General features: G+C 38.1%; 13 protein-coding genes across 13 annotated transcripts; 3 read left to right on the forward strand and 10 right to left on the reverse strand.

Annotated features, from left to right (window-relative positions):
* Positions 1-81: 81 nt before the first annotated feature.
* Positions 82-738, reverse strand: GCK72_014634 (uncharacterized protein; the record flags this gene model as incomplete). The annotated part of the gene is made up of 4 exons (XM_003108203.2): positions 82-195; positions 241-287; positions 337-608; positions 653-738. The coding sequence occupies 4 exons, from the start codon at positions 736-738 to the stop codon at positions 82-84; spliced, it is 519 nt and encodes a 172-aa protein (XP_003108251.2).
* On the forward strand, positions 412-2,611 carry GCK72_014635 (uncharacterized protein; the record flags this gene model as incomplete). Its single annotated transcript, XM_003108217.2, has 5 exons — positions 412-572; positions 630-710; positions 1,381-1,683; positions 1,816-2,427; positions 2,476-2,611. The coding sequence occupies 5 exons, from the start codon at positions 412-414 to the stop codon at positions 2,609-2,611; spliced, it is 1,293 nt and encodes a 430-aa protein (XP_003108265.2).
* A 218-nt stretch (positions 2,612-2,829) lies between these two features.
* Positions 2,830-4,315, reverse strand: GCK72_014636 (uncharacterized protein; the record flags this gene model as incomplete). Its single annotated transcript, XM_003087015.2, has 4 exons — positions 2,830-2,928; positions 2,978-3,227; positions 3,306-4,085; positions 4,131-4,315. The coding sequence occupies 4 exons, from the start codon at positions 4,313-4,315 to the stop codon at positions 2,830-2,832; spliced, it is 1,314 nt and encodes a 437-aa protein (XP_003087063.2).
* A 187-nt stretch (positions 4,316-4,502) lies between these two features.
* Positions 4,503-6,995, reverse strand: GCK72_014637 (uncharacterized protein; the record flags this gene model as incomplete). The annotated part of the gene is made up of 6 exons (XM_003108219.2): positions 4,503-5,066; positions 5,113-5,259; positions 5,302-5,543; positions 5,587-5,878; positions 6,595-6,779; positions 6,830-6,995. The coding sequence occupies 6 exons, from the start codon at positions 6,993-6,995 to the stop codon at positions 4,503-4,505; spliced, it is 1,596 nt and encodes a 531-aa protein (XP_003108267.2).
* A 185-nt stretch (positions 6,996-7,180) lies between these two features.
* Positions 7,181-9,998, reverse strand: GCK72_014638 (uncharacterized protein; the record flags this gene model as incomplete). Its single annotated transcript, XM_053730383.1, has 9 exons — positions 7,181-7,485; positions 7,532-7,776; positions 7,821-8,430; positions 8,496-8,601; positions 8,645-8,758; positions 8,807-8,899; positions 8,951-9,263; positions 9,309-9,513; positions 9,563-9,998. The coding sequence occupies 9 exons, from the start codon at positions 9,996-9,998 to the stop codon at positions 7,181-7,183; spliced, it is 2,427 nt and encodes an 808-aa protein (XP_053585155.1).
* A 194-nt stretch (positions 9,999-10,192) lies between these two features.
* GCK72_014639 (uncharacterized protein) lies at positions 10,193-11,306 on the reverse strand (the record flags this gene model as incomplete). The annotated part of the gene is made up of 4 exons (XM_003108039.2): positions 10,193-10,306; positions 10,352-10,595; positions 10,639-11,143; positions 11,189-11,306. 4 exons carry the CDS (start codon positions 11,304-11,306, stop codon positions 10,193-10,195), a joined length of 981 nt encoding a protein of 326 aa, XP_003108087.2.
* A 326-nt stretch (positions 11,307-11,632) lies between these two features.
* Positions 11,633-12,509, forward strand: GCK72_014640 (uncharacterized protein; the record flags this gene model as incomplete). The annotated part of the gene is made up of 5 exons (XM_003108123.1): positions 11,633-11,696; positions 11,744-11,868; positions 11,927-12,097; positions 12,144-12,254; positions 12,300-12,509. 5 exons carry the CDS (start codon positions 11,633-11,635, stop codon positions 12,507-12,509), a joined length of 681 nt encoding a protein of 226 aa, XP_003108171.1.
* A 70-nt stretch (positions 12,510-12,579) lies between these two features.
* On the reverse strand, positions 12,580-13,373 carry GCK72_014641 (uncharacterized protein; the record flags this gene model as incomplete). The annotated part of the gene is made up of 3 exons (XM_003108138.1): positions 12,580-12,808; positions 12,854-13,237; positions 13,288-13,373. The coding sequence occupies 3 exons, from the start codon at positions 13,371-13,373 to the stop codon at positions 12,580-12,582; spliced, it is 699 nt and encodes a 232-aa protein (XP_003108186.1).
* Positions 13,374-13,494: 121 nt separating this feature from the next.
* GCK72_014642 (uncharacterized protein) lies at positions 13,495-15,069 on the forward strand (the record flags this gene model as incomplete). The annotated part of the gene is made up of 4 exons (XM_053730384.1): positions 13,495-13,593; positions 13,641-13,759; positions 13,806-14,361; positions 14,410-15,069. 4 exons carry the CDS (start codon positions 13,495-13,497, stop codon positions 15,067-15,069), a joined length of 1,434 nt encoding a protein of 477 aa, XP_053585156.1.
* Positions 15,070-15,373: 304 nt separating this feature from the next.
* On the reverse strand, positions 15,374-17,420 carry GCK72_014643 (uncharacterized protein; the record flags this gene model as incomplete). Its single annotated transcript, XM_003108012.2, has 6 exons — positions 15,374-15,502; positions 15,608-15,745; positions 15,792-16,351; positions 16,422-16,623; positions 17,199-17,293; positions 17,387-17,420. 6 exons carry the CDS (start codon positions 17,418-17,420, stop codon positions 15,374-15,376), a joined length of 1,158 nt encoding a protein of 385 aa, XP_003108060.1.
* A 202-nt stretch (positions 17,421-17,622) lies between these two features.
* On the reverse strand, positions 17,623-18,757 carry GCK72_014644 (uncharacterized protein; the record flags this gene model as incomplete). Its single annotated transcript, XM_053730385.1, has 4 exons — positions 17,623-17,793; positions 17,848-17,931; positions 18,035-18,190; positions 18,623-18,757. The coding sequence occupies 4 exons, from the start codon at positions 18,755-18,757 to the stop codon at positions 17,623-17,625; spliced, it is 546 nt and encodes a 181-aa protein (XP_053585157.1).
* Positions 18,758-19,220: 463 nt separating this feature from the next.
* GCK72_014645 (uncharacterized protein) lies at positions 19,221-21,007 on the reverse strand (the record flags this gene model as incomplete). The annotated part of the gene is made up of 8 exons (XM_053730386.1): positions 19,221-19,344; positions 19,394-19,656; positions 19,703-19,892; positions 19,946-20,142; positions 20,186-20,481; positions 20,529-20,792; positions 20,841-20,951; positions 21,001-21,007. 8 exons carry the CDS (start codon positions 21,005-21,007, stop codon positions 19,221-19,223), a joined length of 1,452 nt encoding a protein of 483 aa, XP_053585158.1.
* A 151-nt stretch (positions 21,008-21,158) lies between these two features.
* Positions 21,159-22,197, reverse strand: GCK72_014646 (uncharacterized protein; the record flags this gene model as incomplete). The annotated part of the gene is made up of 4 exons (XM_003108232.2): positions 21,159-21,317; positions 21,363-21,899; positions 21,945-22,046; positions 22,093-22,197. The coding sequence occupies 4 exons, from the start codon at positions 22,195-22,197 to the stop codon at positions 21,159-21,161; spliced, it is 903 nt and encodes a 300-aa protein (XP_003108280.2).
* Positions 22,198-22,429: the final 232 nt, after the last annotated feature.

Genomic DNA, 22,429 nt, shown 5'->3' on the forward strand with positions numbered 1-22,429 from the left:
AGAATTCAGAAAGTATTCAGTCTCAAAAATCAGAAATTCTTTTGAATAAATATGTGTGTTTGAAATACTTTTATTCAGAATCTAATGAGTAGATTTTTCTGATCGTTCTTGTTCATTTGCTTTCTCAGAAATCGTTTGTAAAGTGACTGGAGTTCTCTGAGGGCGTGCCAGATTTCCACGTTTCGATTGAAGACTCTGAAACCAGATGAAAATTGTTCAATCATTGTTCTATATGTGTACCTGATGTACAGATTCTGGAACATCTCTGTTTGAAGCAGTGTACATGGCTGAAATTGTGGAAGAGAGGTGGTTCAAGTTATGCTTTTCTTTAGAAACCTGTCACAATTCGAAGTGTTTTCTCCTCGTGAGTTTTCTCAATCTGTGTAGATTCTGTTTTTATTTCTGGTTCCAATGGAGTTGACACTTTTTCTGGAGTGTTATGCATTGGTGGAAGCTGAAATTCAGCCAACGAAGCATTCGGATACTCAAGTTGAACTCTTCCATCAATACTTTTCCTCCAGTGTTTTATATCAATTCTGCATGCATAGACAAGAAGAACGCCCACGAATACAGTGAACACTCCGATTCCAATCAGACTTATAGTTGACCTGAATTTTCAATCAATTCAGTAAGAAGATTTTCAACTTCTTACTGAAAGAAAGCGCTGGATCCTTGAGCTGCATCAATGAGGACGATTTGAAGAAGGAACAGTAAACCGATTAATTCGAGTCTTTTCATTCGGACAAATTGACAAATAAAACTTCATTTTCGGGAAATTAAATTGAAAATTAGAAAAAATACGTGAATCGAAAGTTCTCTCACGACAAATATTATTGATTATGATTTCGGCTAGTGATAGACATTGCTCTTTATCTTCTGAATATTTATACCTTTCGAGTTACATATAAACCTCACTTATTTCTCTTCCTAATTTTCCTATTAATTTTCTTCTAACGTCTCTGATTGGGGCGTTATTACAAAATGAACAGATTTATTCTTGGAATTCAAAATCCTACTCATAAATATTATTGATTCTATTGATTCTATTGATTCTATTCAAACGAAATGTTAATTTTACGCCCATCATTGTTCGATCGTCAGGTTTATATTTTACTCCAAATTCTGCTGCTTGAAATTCTCTACAGACGAAATTGTCCGGTTTTCGAATTTTTCAGCAGATCCATCACGTTATTCGCAAATATTTCAAATTGTCTGAGCAGTGATATGTCAGCTGTCAGACCAGATCGATACCCATCTTCAGGGCAATTATCTCCTTATTCCTCTCACTGTCACCTCTATTTATTGTTCTGAACGTCTTCTTTTTTTCGGTTTTCCAAATACTCTATTGATTTATACATTTATCGAATTTGAATTTTTCAGAATGTCTCTTCCATTTCTTAAATTTCCCGGTTTGGTGCAAATCGAAGTGATAAAACAACTCGAATTAAGAGATGTATTCTGGTTGAGTTTATGCTCTAAACATATGAAACATGTCATTCGAAGTGCCGAATTGAGGCCGAAGAGAGTTCATTATTTAGTCGCATACAACAGAATTCAGGTTGCTCTCAGATTCTTGGAACATAATGACAATGTACACCCTTTGGTACTCGTGAGGCGTATTTCGTATGGTGATACAAAAGATTTGAAAAAAATGAAAATGGGAGGAGCAACTATAAAAAGCAGGTGAGACTTTCTTTTTAGTGTCGTTTTTCTTTGAAACCCTTACCCGGGTACTGTAGGATTACTGTAACCGAAGCATTTTTTATTGTAGGAAATGTATCTGACCAAACAAAATTCAATGAAAATTAATTTCAGATTTATCAAATCTACTGAATCTAAAAATTTCAATCACTATCTCGAATACCTCCATTCAGAGCAAAATGTGGTTATCAATTCACTCCAGCTTCACATTAATTATATATTTCGAAATGAACCACGAGTTCAGATCAATGTTTATTGCACGGATTCCTTGAGTTTATCAACTCTTATCAAGAATGCAAAAGACTCTTTTGTCATTCAGAGATTATTCAGTACGGCGACACTAGAATACTTTTTGAAGAGACATCCGACTCTAGAGAGTCTTCATATAAAATCAAACTTTACTGATGAAAAATTGCAAGAGGACGCAAAGTTATGGAAACTTGACAGACTAGCGTTTCGGAATTCTGAAGACATGACACCAATGCTTATGAGAAAATTCAATGGTCGTTATATGATTCTCGACAATTCTAACTACAGTAAAGAATTTTGGCAGGAGTTGATCCGAAAATGGATAAGAAGAGAGTCATATCACAACTTGCAAGCAGTAATCACGCGAACTCATCACAATTTGTTTAGAGTTATCAACTGGAGGGAATTTTGGGCGGAATGCAATGCGATGAAATGGGACGGTTTGAGAAGACCAAAGCATTTCAAATTTGATCCGAAGTGAGTTTTTGTCCAGGAGATCCAGTGAAATACATTCAAGATATTCAGAATAATCGACTTCGGTCTGTATGAACCAGAGGAAATCGACTGCTCCGATTATATTGATATTCAGCAAACTGGCGGGGGTAAATGGGCCTCGATCAGGGATACTGGCTATGCAGTACACTTTTTTGTATGGGATTGAATAATGTTGCTTACTGTATTACTTTTTGTTGTAAACTGTTTCTTTCTTCCGAAGCTTGTTTTTGTTTTTCATAAAAGTCGGTAATATATGTGTCTTTTGATTTCCATTGCGTACAGATTAACCGAAATAGGAACTAAAAAAGTGTATTACCAGAAAACTAATCTAAAAACTCGAAACAAAACACGTAGATTGATCTCTATTTACTGAACACATTATGATTAGACAAGAGACTTTGCAGGCTGAAAACGAAGTGGACCTCCACGTTGTTTTATACGTTTTCGAAGTGGTTCTGGAAGCTCGCCAATTCCTTTTTTGTCCTGAAGTATCAAAATTAAATGAGCATTCCATGAATAATAAAAAACTTACATTTTGGAATGTTTCTAGAATTGAAATGAGTGTTCTTGTTGACGCGAGAGCTGTTCCGTTGCATGTGTGAGCATATTTTGTTGTTCCGTCAGCAGATTTGTATTTGATTCCGAGCCGTCTTGCTTGGAAATCAGTACAATTACTGGCTGATGAGACCTCTCCGTACAGCTTTCTTCCAGGCATCCATGCTTCGATATCAAACTTTCGTGCAGCAGATGCACCGAGTTCTTCAGAAGGCATTTCTAGCTGTCTGCAAAAATGTATCTGGTTAGTGAGGAATGAACAACCAAAAATTCGGATACAATTGAAATGGAAACACATAAATTACCTGCAATGAACTCCAAGTGCCTGGAATGTTCCTTTTTGAACTTCAACCAAATAATCCAACTCTGCATCACTTTGTTCTGGTGTACTCACAACGAACATCTCCACTTTACTGAATTCGTGAACACGATAAAGCTTTGCTTCACTAGCTGATTTACTGATCTCTGTTCGAAAACATCTGCTAAGAGAGACCAATCGAATGGGAAGCTGTTCTTCTTGAAATGTTCGTCCTCTCAAAAATGCAGCAATTCCCATTTCAGCAGTTCCAGATAGTTTAGTGTGTGTTTCATCGCCACCAAGGGTATATTGAATTGGATGATCACTTCTCTGCATTACTCCACATGCTTGTGTTACTTCTCCCGATACAATATCAGGTACAGTAATCGGGCGAAATCCAAGAGCACACACTCTTTCATGAGCATAATCTAGTAGAGCCTTTTCCAAACTTGCTAATGCACCGAGAAAAACATAAGATCTTTGTCCAGAAGCATCAGTTGGATGTAACAATGATCTCCATGTCTGTACAAGTTTCTCAGCTGTCAGACAATCATCCTCTCGTTTTTCTCCCCATTCAGCTACTTTCTTTGCATTCTCCTCTCCCCCACGTGGCACTCCGTCTTTCGTCATATTTGGAATCAGAATCGCTTCATCGTAAAGTTCATTCCATAGTTGGGCATACTTCTGCTCATTGATATCACTTGGTTTCTCACCAGAATTCATCATTTTCTGAATAACTGCCCATTTTTCATGAACTCTGTCAATATCTCCGACTCCTTTTCTGTGACTGAAAAAGTGGAAATCAAAATTCGAATTTTATCTCCGAGCTTACAGAATATTCTCTTTGATTGTTTCTAAATTCTTCTCATCGAGAAGAAATTCAAAGTTCAAATCTGGTCGAAGAGATGGCGGTGTTGCGTCCTCTTCAGAAGTCGAAGCTTCTGTTGATGTGTATCTTCTGGCTAGACCAAATTTCAAATTTCTGCTTCGAATAGCCAGTTGAAACAGTCTTCGCATGTTTAGATTCTGCATCAATAGGAATGTAGCATTTTGAAAGAAAATGTGAAATCAAAGATAATAATTGAACAAACAATTTTATGGGAAATTTTAATTCGATAAAGGATAACTTTTATATTTAAAAGTGGGATATATTCACAACATTAACGAGAAAGACTTTTCAAAAGAGTAATAGATCATAGTCAAGTTAATTAGGTTTCTTCATTTCATACGATTCAAACTTCTGAAGAGCGAGATCAATCATTTGGACGCAATGTTCAAGATTTGTCGGATCGATTTCCTTATTTCTACTCAATTGTTCATCCTTGAATTTACTCAAAGTTGTTGCCATGCGAATTAATTTCTCTTCTGTTTCGGTGCTCACAGGAGGAAAACATTTCCAGAAATGTCTGCAGAGCTCTCGTACCGAACTGTGAATATCTCGCATTTTTGTGAGTTCTGAAGCAGTCTGACACCATATTTCCGGTGGAGGTGCACCATCTTGTTCATCTCTCAAAGCTTCTTCAGTTTCGAAAATTTCCATCCCTTGTTGATCCAACAACATCTCGTTACGATGAAGGATACCCTCCACAGACCAATTGCTGAAATAGTCAGCCACGATGCCTTTGTATTGTTGCATTTCTCTTTTGGAATAAACTGATTGTGTTGCTTTAGCCGATGAATTGATACGAACAAGTTGAACTTCTTCTTGACTTTCTTTCTCAGCAAGATCATCAGATTCCAGTCGACCCTCTGTTTCAACCACAAGTCTCTGAAAACGACCGTTTAAAAAGTATTCTCAATAAAAAATAACTAACGTCCAGAACACCAAATCCTTTCTTTTCTTTTCCAGCAGAGGTGCTTGCTTCTCCGGATTTCCATGAACTCGCAAGAATCTTTTCAGATAAATAGTTGCATCTCTTGATGAGAGTATTCCTTGTTGACTTTGGCAACGATTCAGATTTCTGAAAAAAGACGTGGGGATCTTATTCTAAATGTTAACTTACATGAACGAAATCTCTCAAACCATTGTCGTCAATATGATCCAAATCGAATCGTTTTCTTTGAACTTTCTCAGCAGACATCTTCGTCATTTCTTCATCATCGTCACGAACACATTCTGCGAATGGATCTTTTGGATTCGGAAGAACTTCTCTTTCCCGATGGAAATAATGAGATTGAAAGAATTTCTTCCAGAACGTTTCTTCTGACATTTCATGTGGAACCAATTCGAGGTTTTTCTTTTGCACTGAAAGAACAACTGTCAGAAATATTACTAAATTGTTCCCAACCTGTTGGATATGTTGTATAAATCGCTTGAATGATTTCTTGATTCAAATTCAACCTGACGCCATTTGTTCCTTCCTGTTGAACAATATTTGCAAGAAAGGCCCCATTAATTCCAATTTTGTCTTCCGAAACACCTTCTTGCTGATAGTAATCTGACCAGAAGTCTTGCGGAGTTATCGTTTTCGTGTATACCAAATTTTTATAAAGCTTTTCCAGATTACGATCTTCGCATAAAATTTTCTGCTTCGCTTCGAGTTCCGTGTTCATAGATTTACTTTCCACTGATTTAGCCAGCTAAACAAAATTTTCGATTTGTTTTGTGTTTATTCGTGTTCGAATACCGCCGCATGATGGTCATGCAGAATTTCGTCCACCGCTTGTTTCAACTTCGAATTTTTTTTCGGTATTTATATAACGGATTTTGATGAAAATTAATGTTTTATTTTTAATGAGTTTATAAATACCCAATTCCGTCAATTTTTCGATTTTTGCATTTAAAATATACCTAATTTAGTGAAAAGCGGATGAACCGGAGTTGTTCAAAAGTTTCAAAAAATGAGGCAGAATGATGCGGAGTTGAAGAACATCTCGAAGAACAACCGAAAGAAAACGAAATATTTTTTGATTGTGTGCATCAAAAAATTCACGAAATTGGGTATAAATTTATAAACAGTGTTCGTTTTTTCCAACCTAGACTAAAAAAATAAACGAAACAAAAAAAAACGAGGAAGAATGGTAGATATTAAAGAAAATGGTCGGTGTTCGCTTTTAGAACTGTTACGATGTAGAACTGCTGCGTTATGGAACTCTTGTTCAATAGGGCGCGTTTGGGATAAACGCAGATCGATAATAATACAAACGAGCTTTATTGTACAAGAGCTCCTTATGAATAGTAAAATTTCCAAAAGAAAGTACCGAAGGTAATTTCAAAGTTGAAACGAGCGGTGGACGAGTTTCCACATGCCCATCACGAAGTGATTTCCGCGAACGACACCCCAAACGGATCATACCTCATTAACACGTTTACGATGCTGAGTGAGAGCATTCTGTAGTTTCACTTTAAAAACATCTCGTTCTTTCAGTAAATCCTCCTTTGAAGATCCAGGATTGAGAAATACAAAAGTAGCTTGTTCGTCATTTGCTAGATTCAACTGCAGCTGAACTTTCGATTTGTGAGGTGGAGATACTCTTTGACCTAGAAATATTATAGTTTACAAAACAACTTCCTTTTTATTTCTATTTCACCTTTAATGTGAATAAATTTACAAGTGAAAACTTCTGGACTTGCGTTATCTCTCCATTCGACGTAATCACTGAACAGAGCCAAACGGCCAATTGGTGACCTTCCGTCTCCAGCTTTTCTGTACTTTACGTGGTCAACTCTTATCAATGCTTCAGTTTCATCAGTCATCTGAAATTCAGCAAACTATGGGAGTTAGTAAAATTCAACAAACTATTGAAGTAATTTGCAACAAAAATATAGGATGGTTGTCAAACCAGAAACAGTACGTTATTGCAATTCAAATTAATTAAGGTTTATTCTGCAAGATAGTTTATGAAACGAAACCCGAATGATTCTGACCCGAAATGATATGTTCAGTTATATGGTCTTCGTATTGGTGGAGGAGTACCAGAGCCCCCTCGTTCAAGATTCCGAAGCCGTTCTATTCTTTCAACTCTTTCTGTCCGTTCAATTCTATCTGGACGATCTGTTCGTTCTGTTCTCTCTGATCGGTCTCCTGATGTAGAAGGACTCGCAGGCTTTTCTAATTTCTCCATCAGTTGTAAATATAGAGGGGCTTTGTTTCCGTGTGCTTCTCTTCCAACAAATTCTCTTCTGATCTGAGATTCTTTCTTCTCAAGCATATCGCACATTTTCGCAAAAATGTTAATCTCGATATCTGAAACAAATATTTAATTTGCAAACTCAACAATCTATTAGTTCACCTTTAGCCAATTGAATCGGTTTTTCTTTCACTACTTCCACTTTGGATATTTTTCTTTTTTGAGAGGGCAGTCGATGTCTGTCAAGCGAGTTATTCAAAAACGTTGTCAATGTATTCTCGGAATCTTCACTTTCGTCTGATTCCTCCGCTTCTTCTGAATCTGAATTTTCAGAAAAGTCTGAAGAATCAGAAGAGTCGGAATCCTCGCTCTCTTCTCCGTCGAAAAATGGTGATTTTGGGAACATGCTGTAATTCGAACATTATATCCAACAATTTATTACAAAACTGACTTGTCCACTGCTTCATAATCTTCAGCATCTACCTTCAGCAGTTTATCAGCACCCAGAGTAGTCATGAATGTCTTGTAAATCTGACTGTGACGATCGGAGTAAGTGACATATTTCACCAAATGTTTTGCCAGTTCTACAATTGCTACTCTAATTTGTTCCTCTGGATCCGATAAATCTTCGACTGGGCATAATTCGATATCCTCCTCTTCTGGGACAATGAATTCTTTTAAAGCTCTCATTTGATGAATTTTCATAATTTTCGCTTTGCATTGTTCGACATCAGCAGGCGTCAATTTCTTCTTCGTTATCATTGTAATTAGAGGTTCCAGCTTGTTTGTAACATTTGGTTGAAAAATGAAAGTATCGTCCGCATATGCTGGGATATTTTTCGAGATTCGTGAAAAACGTTTCTCAATATTTGAGTTCTTGAGCGCTTTCCACTTCTTTTCTCGTTTTTCCGTCATGTCTTCGTTCATTCTGTTTTTGGCAACCAGTTTCAGCTCCATCTGTTTGTAAGTGTGTTTCAACTGATTGAGATTAATCGGATCTTTAGGGCCGTACGTGGCTTTTGGAAACTTGACTTGTCGAACCACTCGGCTCTTGTCAAACTCTGAATCAAAACAAAATAAGAAAAATTGGATGAGTACTGAGGGTCTATATCAAAAACACACTCACTCTTCTGCATGAAATCGATTTCCTGAATGAAAATTCGACCACGATTCGCTATCAGAATATGAGAAACTAATTTTTCCGGCATGTTCATTCCGAATTCTGAGGTTTTCTGTAATAAATATTTTATTAGGAAATGTATGAAAAAGGGAAACCTCAGAATCTAGCATGACACATCTTCCATCACGGACAAATTGAGTCAAACAAGCAGAAGGGCGAGAATAAGCAACAGCTGTAGTGCAAGGAACTGCAGCACCATGATATGGAAACTTAAAATGAATAAAATTAAACCTTTTTAATCCGGATAAACATCTTACTAAAGACCACCTTGATTTTGGCGCTGTAGTCCAGGTTAGTCTAATTGAGTCGTATGTCGGTCCTTCATCTGCTCTCCCTTTTTTACTCTCTATCTGTATACAAAAGGTTTGTTGGAATTAAAATATTCTCAATGATAAACCTACAGCAATGAGCTCTTTTTCCTTGAGCAAGGTATGCACTTGGCCAGAATGAAACAGTTCAACATCATAATTAGTGGATCCCCGATTGTCTTCTTTCATTGGTATTTTAGTGACTGTTGTCGAACCAAGATCAAAGGAAGCAACGAGAAGAGAATGGATAGCAACACACATATCTGTTACTTTTCTTGAAATTACCCAAAACTTCAGAAGTGGAAGTTCAGGATGCTCTAGAAGTGGGTGAGTTTTCACAGTGCAATCTTCTCCAACAGCATAATAATTTACGATGAACACCCGAAGTGCAGTGATCGGACAGAATCTGAATTAAAAAACAAAATTACAGATAACAAAGGTAGACACGAACGTTTTGTTCGACGGAGCATTTGCAATTGAATTTCGTGATACAACGAGACTGGCAACTTCCTTTTGTAATGCCTCCATTTCGTCTTCTGTTTTTAACCTTGTAAATAAAATAAGGTTGCCTTTATTTTCTACTGTTGAAAACAACGGAGTGTTCTTCAGTTCATTAGTAACTCGAACAACTTCAGAGTTTTGAGACGTCCTCTTGTCTACAAAATGTTCAAATTCACATATTTAGAAACGAAAGAAATTACTAACTGAGATTATATCGAATATCATAATTGTACTCTTTCTGTTCTGGAGTTTCCACTGCAAGTGCTTCAATTGCCATAGTCAATCCACCAACTGGAGTAATATCTGTGTTTGATTCAGATGGCCGACCAATTTCAACCACTATTTTTCCAAGCTCTTCTCGTGACAATAACTTATTCTTCCATTCAGTCTCCAGCATTTTACCCATATAATCCGCAACAGCAAATCGAATCGGAATATTTCCAAGTGGATAGACATCGGCCAGAACTCTTTGCATTTCAAATAATCCTTCCATGCACCAAGTCCAAATGTCTTTTTTGAACTCTACCTTTTTCTGCTTCGGACCCTCTCTGATTGCTATATCGAAAGTTTCATTGGAATCATCTATAAATTTGGCGCTTCGATCCAACATAATTACGGTTTTCATTTTCAGTTGCTCCATCTTAATGAGTTATATGAAAAACGAAGAAATAATATTTTCTGTGAAATATAGGTACATGGTGTGATGTTCACACACAACAATAAACACATTCAATGAAAAATGGCACGAACATAGCCTTTATCAGATAAATAAGTAGAACATTTCAATATACATTACGGAGATTGTCAACGGGAAGAAGGAGACTATTGTTGTGCTTATTTCGCGGCCACTTTAGTCTGACTTTTGATGAGCATGGTTTGAGCAAGAAGGCTTTGATGTTTGTAATAATTAATGCGAACGGGATCGATTGATTGGAGTGTCTTGTAAAGCTGTAATAATGAAATACAAAAAAAGTAGTTTTTTTGGTAGCTCACTTTCTTAGCTCTCTCCGCACTTTCTTCTGCCGCTGTTTGGTTTTCGATGTTTTCCAGCATCATGTCAGCAATGAACGCAAGAAGAAATGGCGATCTTTTGTCTTCTGGAGTCGTTTCGTACAAGTCTTCTACAAAGCTCACGACGTTACTGTCAGAAGTAATACCATTCGTAATCAGAAGACCGGTCAGATAATTCCAAGCGCTTTCGTTGTTTGGAATATTTTGAATGAACTCTTTCGCCAGACTGTAAATGAAATGGTTAATCTGTAATATATGACGAGTCCCACTTTATCTCAATATTGATACGGTCTTTGTCCTCGGTCTTATCGTGCAATGTGAGCATGAAGTATCTATAGTTGTAGGCCGAATTATTGCGACTGTCGATGAGAAGCATTTTCAGGGCGAAAGTGAGTTCATCGTCAAGGGGAACTTTGAAAGTTCGGACAACCCACTGGCGGTGTTGCCAGGCATGATAGTTTTTTTCTTCTTCTCTGATTACTTCGGAACAGAATCTGAGTTCATCACTGACGGCGCTCTCGCCCATTAACTCTACAATGAAACGTCTGTGATGCCAAACTTGATAATTTTTCGATGACTCTTGAATGATATCGTCCAAATATCGCATCTCCTTCTTGAGATCCCAGCCCAACTCTGTGAGGCAGACGCGCCGATATTGCCAAACGGTGTAATTAGCCGGATTCAATCTGATGCAATCTTCGAGAAGAGCCATCACACGAGGAGACTTCTCATTCTTGATCAGAACAGCTCGGAAGTAGGCGAAAGCGTCAATAACTGAAATAAGATACTTGAAAGACCAAATTTACTACTATTACTAACAGTCTTCAGTAACCGCGATTTTGACAGCAACTTCCTCGTTTTTGCTTGGGTAAATCGGAGTTACATCTTTCCAATCAGCATTGTCCTTGTACAATGGAGAAGATGAAAACTCGTCCATTTTCGGTTATCTGGAAATGTTTATTGCTTGTATATATTACAGGCGTCATACGTTTGCAACTGGGTGGAAAATACAATAGGTTTAATTGCAAACTGTTTGATAAAACGAATGGGTTCTCTTTTTATAGAAAACTTCGGTTTTTCGAAGAAAATTCGCAAGAATTTGGTATAAATACGACAGGAATCGAATTTGTTTTCAAAACCGATGGGAATGCATGTTTGCGTAGTTTCGTATACATTGTGTGAACACTTCGGCTCTCGTGTCGTTTTACGGGCAGCCAACACGATTTCTTATCGCGTTTTGGTAAGTTCTATCCGCTCGAAATCATGGATCCTGATTTCAATTTTCAAGGTGGAGATGACATTAGAAGCATGGGGTTGGAAGAGATGCGTAAGTAACGTTGTTCAAAGAAGAATGTTTTTAAAAACTGTTTCCAGGGCGTCAGAAAGTGTTGCTTGCAAGTGAATTGAAAGCGATTGACGCACAGATCAGTGATCTAGCGTTCAACAACTATGGAACATATGCAGACGCTGGAAGAGCTACACATGATTGCTCAAAAACAGTAAGCGCTCTTATCAGTTAATTGATATTCAGTAGTAGTATAATCTCGAATCTTACAGTTTGGAGAAATGCGGGATAAGACTGTGGATCTTTCGGTTCAAGCCGATGAATTAACCACTGCTTTTCAAGAGTTTCGCGTCAAAGCTAAGCAACTTTCTGATGAACAAGAGTTAGTTAAGAAAGCACTTGATAAGTCAAATCCAATTTGGGAACTTCTGACTCTCCCTTCGGTAAGGAAAAACACACTTCATGCTGTAATTACTCGATGAATTTCAGCGCATGGATATCTGCATTCGAGCTGGTTACTATGATTTGGCATACACGCTGACTAATTATGGAATGCAACTCCAACAACAAACTCAACTTTGCAGAAATCCACTTATTAAAGTAAGCAAAACTAATCGTCTCTAAACTCTGAGTTTTCAATTTCAGAAAGTTGCTGACCATCTTGTTGAAGCTCGATCTTATCTCCTTGAAGAGCTTTTCAATAAATTCGCTGGACCATTAGACCTCGCTGAATCAATCAAAGTTGTGAACAATGTTCGAAAAATGCCATATTTGACTGCAAATCAGTTGAGAATCGCCGTTCTCCAACATCGAGATATTTATTTGGAGAAACAGATTTTGGACATTTCGGTATGATCAACATTATATTTATTCAAAACAACCAGAATGAAAAAAGAAAACGAAATGAAACCATGTTAAAAAGATATCAGTTCTGCAAGTAAGCGTCCCCCACGATCACACGAAGATATCGTTTTCCACTTGGAAGTGGGACAACCTTGCACTTGTTTGGATCACCTCCGCAGAGCTCATTGATAACTCTTTCCTGACTGAGAGATGGTTGTGCGATCACATTGTCTCCTGAGATCCAGTTAACAGGAGTAGCAACTGGAGCTTTGGTACCAAGTTGAACTCCGTCCACCATACGAAGAATCTCACTAAAAGTGATTGATTAAACACATGAGTAGCTAATCTCGACTTACACGAAGTTTCTGCCGAATGTAGCAGGATAGAGAATCTTCGACTTCAGCTTTCTATCTGGTCCGAAGAGCATAACAGCTCTGGCTGAGAGACAAATTCCTTGCGAGTTTTGCTCGTCTGGATCGATCATTCCCAATTCAGTGCAAATTTTTCGATCAGTATCAGCAATGATTTCGAACGGAAGATTGTTTCCTCCATTGAAGCAGCCCGTGACTAATGCATTAATATCCTTTGCCCAGTCACGGTGAGTTTCCGATGAGTCGATGCTGATTGCGAGAATCTCCACATGACGCTTATTGAACTCTGGTGCAAGTCTGACAAGTTCGGCCAGCTCGGTAGTACAGACAGGGGTGAAATCGGCAGGATGACTGAATAGCATCAGCCAACTAAAAAATCGTATTTTTTCAGAAATTCAGTTATGATTTTAAAAACTTACTTGTCTCCGATGTAACTGTGCAAGTTTTGATTCTTTCTGAGATTGGTCTCAAATGTGAAATTTGGTACGGTGTCTCCGAGCTTCATCTTTGAGCTGAAAAAGAAAAATAGAAATGGACGTTGTAACAAAACTTTTGAAAAGTGGGCTTGGGGGGAGGTTTGATTGAAGAAAAAATAAACAAAAAACTATTTGCAGGGAAACGTCGACATGATTGTCCAGGCTATCGAAATCTACCGTACCAGCATGTATGACACTCTCGTTCTCTATCTCGCTGTTTTTCCCGAGAATGAAATTGTCAAGAAAAATGTAAGTTGAAATTTGAGAAAACATTGTAATACAAAGTACTATTGTAGCCAAACACCGACCCGCGATGGGAATCATGGCCAGTGTTGCCTCCGAATTCTATTCTTTCTCAATGGGTTATTTCAAATGTCAGAAAGATGTTAGATCTCATCACGAAAGCAGATGTAAAGTAAGGAATGGTAAATTGAGTTACTTCATCAAAATGATATATTCAGATCAGCTGTTGATCTCTCTGCTGTATGGACCAAGTTAATGGCCATGGCATCGTCGTTCGGAAGGATGGGGATCGATTTCCGTCCACTGATCGCTGGAAGACTCACAAAGCTAGTGGAGCAGAGATTCCGTCAGAATGTACAAGACTCAACGAATCGTTTAACAGGGTCTTCCCGAGATATTGTTATGATTGGCATAGATCCTTCTTCCTTGCCTCAATTTGAGTCTTCTCCTGATTCCCCACCAGTAGCAGCTGCTGAACTTAGTCTATGGGATGATATGACGATTTACGCAAATGGTATTGTCGATGCGCTCAACGGATTACGATTCATCTTGACACCCGTGGTTCTATCAACTGTAGTTGTTGCTCTGCGAGATTCAATCCGATCCATTCTGACGTGGCTTGCAACATCTCACTCCAATTCTGCCAATTTTTCACGAGCCGTGCGTATAGTTTGTACAAGCGTTGCTCCATTCTTCGAGAAATGCATCGCTTTCTTCTTCCCGCCAGCCACGGTCAGCAAAATATTCGGTTCTTCAATATCAAAGCAGCAATACGTAAGATTTTCCAACTAATTATTTTCATTCTAAAATGAAATGTTCCAGCTTCAATTTATCGAACTTGACATGAAACAATTGGCTGCATCATGTGATGGAGCGGACAAAATCGAAGATATTGTCAAGCCACTTTTACAGAAGAGAACGTTGGAAGAAATAGGATTGGATACTGTATTGCAACCAAAACTAGAGCAAGAAAGTGGCCCGGCCAAATTTTTCTTGGAGACAACTCCTGAAGAAGACGCACCAGTCCCAAAAGCGGAAGAAAATGAAAAAGAGGATGAGAGAAGTGTGAAGGAAAACAATCCTACTATTATGAGCGAGTCTGTAACAAAAAATCAGGGAAACCCTGAAGATTTGGAGAAGCATGAAGAAGATCATGACGAGAAGCCCATCTTCGTCATCAAAGATGAACAGTCTGCACCAGTCGCAAAGATTGCAGCAGAGCCTCAATTAGAGTCGATTCCGGAGCATGCTGATTGCATGGCATCAGAAAGCCAGCACCCAATTGAAAACGATTTAAAAATTGACCATGATATCCAAACAGCAACAGTCCACATTGATAGAATGGAGAAGGAAGAAGGTAATTTAGAGGAAGGAGAAGACTGGGGATGGGGAGATGAAGATGCGGAAGAAGCACCAATAGATGAAGTTAAAGAAGAAATCGAGAAGCTGAAATCGAAAAAGAAAAGCGGAAAAGATGAATAAATTTTATGTTTTACCTGTATTTAATTTCGGATCATAACGTTTAAATTACTGTGATGCAATTTAAGAAGTATAAATTATTTGGAACGGTTAACGAATCGAGAAAAAACTTATAAACAAATGTTATAATAGAAAAATTTATTATGACAGGGGTGAGAGTGAGACAGGGAAAATGATTACACAAGTATCACAGTAAAAAGCGAAACATGAGTAGATAGATTACAATGGAAAATTAGATGTTAAAATCTAAATATCAACCAGATTATTTTGATTACAGGGATGAGAGATCCAATAAATACACAGTGAATTAAATTCCTCCCAATTCGTCCACTTCAGCGTCGTCTTCTGTTCCAGAACGATCTCGCCGAAGAACAACGATTTCTTCCGTGTCTGACATGGGACTTGTTGCACCAGCACCATTTCTTTGTAAAAGTTCCTGAAATGTAAATGTTTCCTCCAGTTAACAAAAGAATATGCAGTTAGGTGCGGTTACAGACGGACAACAGAACGCGAAGCACCGATCCGAACTGACAATACTCACTGCCTGCTCCGGCTCGTCTGTCTTCTTTTTCTTTGATGGTGCCGACCATCGTTGAGCGATTCCTTGCCATACGCTACCCGGAAGACGTTGATGCTCTTTGATCATTGCACGAATTTCTCGTTTTACAGTTTTACGAACCTGAAATATAAAAATATTGTCTTCTGAACCTTGTAATTGTTCTTACCTCCTCGGGAGTTACAGTATCAAAGTCGAAGTAGATCGGTTTACCAAGATGTGTCACCATTTTTACAGGGAATCCTCCGTATATTGGACAAAGTGGAATCTTCGTTTTTTCGTAAATCCATCGGAAAAAGCTTCTTCCCCATTCAGGAGTTCGGAAAGATTCTCGGCAGTTTTCAGTGAACATTGGAATCACAGGTGTTCTACTTCCGATAATTACTTTGGCAAATCCGAGGCGTTTTCCCCATAAAATATCATATACATTTGGATCAGAGAATAATGCTTCTCGTACACCTCCAGGTGCAATACATAACAAATTGCCTTCTTTTAGTTCTTCTGTGCATTCTTCGACAGTTCCAGACGTTATTGAGAATAATTTACAGAGTGGACGCCATCCAGGGATTTTGAAAATAAATTTGTCTCCAACACAATGCAATGAACGATTTTTATGGATTACTAGTTTTGAAATGAGATAGTAGACGTCGAGTGGAAGGCAACCATGGTAATATATGAAAAGAGCTGGTCCTTCATCTGGAACATTCTCGATTCCTCGTAATTCATACCCTGAAAATATTAAAGTGGGTGGTAACATAAATGTGAAAAATTAAAAACAAATTTATGTTTAATAACTCACCGTGCCACACATTTCCCACACCATCCCAAAATGAAGCGATTGCTACTCGTGCTCCTTCCCAATAACTGGTATGGTACGCTTCTCGAATTTGATGTCGATGACCGTAGATATGAACAAAAATAACGCATCCATAGATGAAGAGAACCAGAAAAATTGGGAAGATGAAGAGAATGAAGAACGGGAGCAGGAGCCAGAGTAAGTACTGAAAGTTATAATTATAAGCGGGTGCTGACATCGTTTAAACTTGTTTAATGTCATTATACCTCTGGAACAAACTCATATATTGTGTGCGCTCCGTTCAGAATAGCCTCATGAAGCCATTGAAACATTTAGCTAATTTTAGAAGTATTATTTCGAGAAAGCTGCTTCTCGTATACGATTCATTCAGTAAAAAAGAAATGGAGCCATTTCGGGTCGAATTAGATAGTCGGAGAGCGAGAGAGCAAAGAAACGAAACACAGTGTAATGATGAGAGGATCTAGACAGAAAGAGACACCCGCAGCTGATGCAGGATGCACGGAGAGACACTGTTTTCGGGAATAGAACAAGAGAGAAAGGCCACGATGTGATAATAAACACTGATTATAAAGGTGGCGTGATTAGACGGTAGAATGAATGTAGTTATGTGTAGGAAATTTTGCACCTGTTGCATTTTTGTACACCTAATAATTGTTTTTTAAATCATAGTAGTTTCACAAATAAGAGCTTCATTTGGTAACTCAATCTATGATAATTCTGATTATGCCCAGTTTTATTCAAATAAAACTGAGATCTCACTTCGAGGTAATCCAAATCGATGTAGTCAACAGCCCAAGTTATCCATAGAAGTAGAACTTCAACATGGGGTTGGAGGAATCCTGGCCAGGCAACATCTGTAAAAACGGGCTTTGACAAGGAATAGTGATGCACGTAAAGTGCAGTAGGGGATTTTATGATTTGATATGATAAAATTTTCTAAATCTCACCTTGTAAGGCCTGAATCCATTCCGAAATTGCCATGACGAGTCCCGTCACCGGGCTTTTGAAAATAGTGTTTTATTTTGAAGTCGCTCGAGCAAGATAAAATGTAATTATGATTTTAACAATTAGAACAACATTCAAAAGCCCCATAAAACTTAAAACTTTTTATTTTAAATGATGGCAACAAAACAAAACAAAATGAATAACCTACAATATCTAAATAATTATATTCATTTCTGACTTATTCTTCGTTTTTTTCATCATTCCACCGGCCCGTATCGAAAATTGTAAAGACTCCGTCATTAAGGTATAGTCGCACTTTTGCAGTCTCAAATTTTTCTTTTTCATTTTCTCGAACTGCTAACACGTCCATGAATCCACAGTCAACAAGCCCGGTTACAGGGATTCGCAACTGAAAATGTATAACATCGTCACTTTGTATTGAATTCAAGAGTAACAAACTAACTCTGCTTGTCGTTTTATCCACATAATTATGAGCACGATCCGATAGCTCCACGCTACCGACAGAAATAGGTGCTCCAATTGCTTCCTGCAAGAAAAGAATCGATACGTTTCTCAGCTAATTAGAGTGTGTCGAACGAGGCGTGTTTATGCGAAGAAAAAGGAGAAGAAAAAGTTGAAGGGAAACTCACAAGAGCTTTCGGGTGTTCGAACACAATTTTGAGACTTTCGTTGTAATGCGGTAACGCTCGAACTTTCCATTGGACTGACTTTTGGGCAAGGTAGAGACCAGTCGATCCCATCACAAAAACACCTGCCGCCACTTTAACTAAAGTAGATGTTTGAACCTATAATGAAAAGAAATGATATTTGTAAAAGGTTATTGAACTCTCACCATTGAAGAGTATTTGCACTGTCTACCTTCTTCTCATCTGTGTGAAATGGATCTGCAATTATTAACCGTTTTTCTTGTTTAACCTTTCTCAAAAGTTAGATTTTTATCAGTCTGATATGTAAGTTCAAGAATCAAGGGAAAAGAAGCCATGAAAGACTGGGAATTTATTGAAAGCGATGAATATTCACAAAATAACTAAGAAAATAATTCAAAGAGCGTTTTCTTTGTAAAGGGTCCAAGCACACGTTTGCCCGATTCCGGCCATAGCAACCACTTTCCAACCCTCCTTTTCTAATTGGTTCAGAACTTTTCTAGGTGACCATTTGGTTATGTACTCCTGAAACAGAGAAAAACATAATGAACATGATACAGTTTCAGTTCAGACCTGAAACTCATTTCCAAGTTGTTTCATGAGTTTCGCCTCGAGTTTCTCCATCAACGTGGCATCACTTTCCCCGTCACCAACCATTGTTGGACCGCATTCCATGCGGATTTGAGTAGAAATCAAAATATACGGCATGCCAAGATAATAGGTTGAAGACGTTAGGTCAAATCGATTTGAAAAATAGAAGGAACAAAAAACAACAGGTTTCTCGGCCAGAAGAAGGACGACGATGGGTTAAAGAAATAGACAAACAACGATAAAAACGAGAATTATGATAAGGAAGAGAGATGAAGAGAAAAAGGGAAGAAGGATGAAGGCTTTTGTTGTGACTCTTACTCATATTTTTCACTATCTGTTCACTCAATTCAAGATTATAAAAAAAATATTTGTTCGGATTGGAACCATAACATAAATCAGAAAGTTCTTCCGACGTGATGAAATTTAGACAACGATTTCATTCGACAGTGAAAAAAGACTGGAATACAAAATAAATAGAATCCAAATTATTTATATGCAGACGCGAATGAGGGTAAGTGTACCCGAATGAGGGATGCAGACGATGAAAAAGAATTTGATAAAATTTTGTGGAAGTATTATTTTACTCGACTGGTGGCATGCTGAGACCTTCGTCGTCGTTGAACAGAACTGATGGACGTTGACGTCCTGCACCCGATTTCATATCCTTGTTTCTCTCTTGAAGCAATTGATTCAGATAATCCACTCTGGAATTCAAAATTGCAGATAAAATCACCGTTTACGACACAAACTCACGTTCTGATTTTAGTCTCAATATTTTCTTTTGTTGGCACTGGAGTGACTTCAGACCAGAATACCATATCGCCGTCGAAATTAACAGCAATTCTGTTTTCTGTAACCAACATATCGATGAGCTCGATAACTTGAGCGCGATTTTTCAAAAACGCAAGTCCTTGGATTTCTGAGAGTTTGATGGAGGTGAACATTTTAGTCAGCGAAATAATTGTTTTCTTTTTCATCTCAAGAACGACAAGCTTCGCAAGTTCGAGATTTCCATCCTACAAAATATATGTTCGAGATTGCTCCTAATCATATTAAACGTACTTTTCTCAATTTGTCTCTCGCGTTTTGAACAAGTTCATCAACTTTCGTATGAGTATTAGAACTTCTGGAAAATCTCACTTCTGCCAGAGTTTTGTATTCGCTTGTTTTTCCTTTCAAGTTGCGAGTTCCGGAAACTTTATCAGTATTCTCAATAACTTTTCCGTTCAAAAGCAGCGAAAGGAGCACGAATCTAAAAAAAAAAGAAGAAATAAATACGAACATCACTGATATCATTTTAGTTACTTTTTGTACCCGTCGATATGTTGCTCTTGAATCGTGAATGCTGGAATAGCAACGAGAGTTTCGAGAAGGAAAAGGGCATCATCGAATCGCTTCAACTCGATGAGAATGCATGCTCCATTGTACAAGTAGTCAAGAACAAACTTCGGATTCAAGAATGGCTGACTTGGAGCATTATTCGCGGGAGACGTTTGATTTTTCTGTAACTTCTCAAGGCTATTTGTTTTCTGACGAAACACTTACCTTGACTCTGCCAATGTTAAACATAGCAGATTGCTCCTCGTTAGTAGACTCGTGAACACCATTTTCGTTGGCGATTTCGTCGATTTGAACATCGATAAATGGTTCTACAGATGCGTAATCCTTTGTTTTCAATGCACATGTGAAGAGCACGCTGTGTGCAGAAGTGAGAACTTTAGGTCCGCTACCATTGCGTGGGTACATCGACTCCAATGCTTTGGTAATAATTTTCTGTCCAATATCTGGTTTGTTTTTCTTTTCCAAGCAGTACGTTCCGATGTTTCGAAGAAGTGGGAATACTGGAACAAACTTTTTTGTACAACTTTCAGTAAGAACTTGAACTTACTTATTTCTGGTACCAACTTCAGATGCTCCCCAACAAAATTGTTCTCATCAACATAGTGATGGAGAAGTTCAACTGCTCTCTCTTGACCTGTTTCATTATTTTTTGCTGCTGATGCATCGAACATTCCTTTGATTGCAGCAACCATTGCAGCGGATCCCACGAGTGGACTGCAATGCAGTAGGAAGGCTTCAACATCTGTGCATTTTTTCTCGAACAAGTCCTTGTTTTGACGTACAATTTCGGCAGCTCGCTCACCGACAGCTTCTGAAAAATCAAAAAACTATAAATACTGAGAAAAGGCAGAACCCTCACCCTCTTTTCCGGAGCTTAAATGATTTATTGCGGTGCATAACGATTCCATACTACCGAGATCGGCATTTGCCGTTGAGGACGATGCTCCCGTGAAGAATTTGTTGAAAAATGCTGTAACTTTGAAATCTATGATGTAGAACGAACTCAGAGAAAAACTTACTTGACATGCCCTGTCTGTTACGTCTTCGAGAGGTACCTGAAAATTTACATTTATGATTGGATAATTTGACAGCGAAAAAAGATTTAAAGTGAGAAAGTACGAATAAAGATAATACACAGGGATAGTAAGCACAAAGTTAGTGACAGAATTTCAAAAAATTATGAAGAAAAGTACTCCTCGTCATTATCATTTCGATTCTGAGAAGCATCGTAAAATGGTACAGTATCAAGTGCAGAGTGCATGTTGACCATATGGGAATTCATCTTCTCAAACAGCTTTTCAATGACTCTCTCTTCATCAGAATCATCAGAATCGGACTGAAAAATGTAAATTATTACAATATCCTTCCCTCATTTCCTTACGAAAGTAGAGTTTTCTTCAGCTCTTTTCTCGTGTTTTCTCCTTTTCCGTTTTGCAGATTCAATTTCATAAACTTTCAAATGAATATTCGACACATCTTCATGAGCTTCTTTCACCTTCCCCATCGCAGATATCTGTGGTTCATCAAGCCAACGTAACTCGCCATTTCGAAATTCCTCCAGCAGTTTCAACATTCCCTTTTCTTCAAATATCGCATTGCTTGGATCGAGAGGAGGTGGCTCGCGAACTAGTGTTTCCGTCATATTATTCGGATCCCACTCGTACACTTCTGCATTTCCTTCGTGGCCCAGAACTTGTTCATCAAGTGTTCTTGATTCAAACCATTTCTCTTCCGACTCTGGACTTATTAGCTTGCCAGGCCTTTCCACAAGCTCTTCCTCCTCTTCTTCCACGATCTTCTTTTCTTCACGGTCTCCTCGAGTGAATCGATGAAAGAAATTGGTAATCGAATTGGTAGTATCCTTCCTTTTTCGAGTTATATCTTCTGCTACTTTACTTGGCTTCAATTTCTTTTTCTCCTGCAACAAAATAATCAATAATTATTGATTAGCTTTCGACTCTACCTTTGTGACAGTTAAGTCATCGACCGACTCAGACATGTCATCGGGAACAACGAATGACGTCGACAACGTAGTAGAAAATCCAAGTTGATTGGCATTTGAGCTCTGCATCGATTAGAATTAAGAAAACAGGTAAAGAATGTGTAGCAACCTGTTCTTCGTCAACAACCTCGACTTTAATCGGCTCGTTTGCTGTTCCGACGAAACCAAATCGTGTATCGGCAGACTTCGGCGAAAGGCTCGCGTCTCTCGACATTTTATATATTTCTGACTAAATTCTTTAAATTGAATTTTCTTCAGCCTCAAGTCTTACTAGTCTTTAGAAATTCGGGAAAAATATGTTATGGAAACACGATTTTTGGGAATTGAACTTTTCGAACGGGTGGAATCAATAGGTCGCAAAACTATATTTAAACTCGAACAATCAACTGAATCAGCTGAACTATTTAAGAAAACACGGAGGCAGTCTGAATATACTAGACAAAATG

The sequence above is a fragment of the Caenorhabditis remanei genome, chromosome IV (genome assembly GCF_010183535.1).
Source record: "Caenorhabditis remanei strain PX506 chromosome IV, whole genome shotgun sequence".
Classification (NCBI taxonomy): domain Eukaryota; kingdom Metazoa; phylum Nematoda; class Chromadorea; order Rhabditida; family Rhabditidae; genus Caenorhabditis; species Caenorhabditis remanei.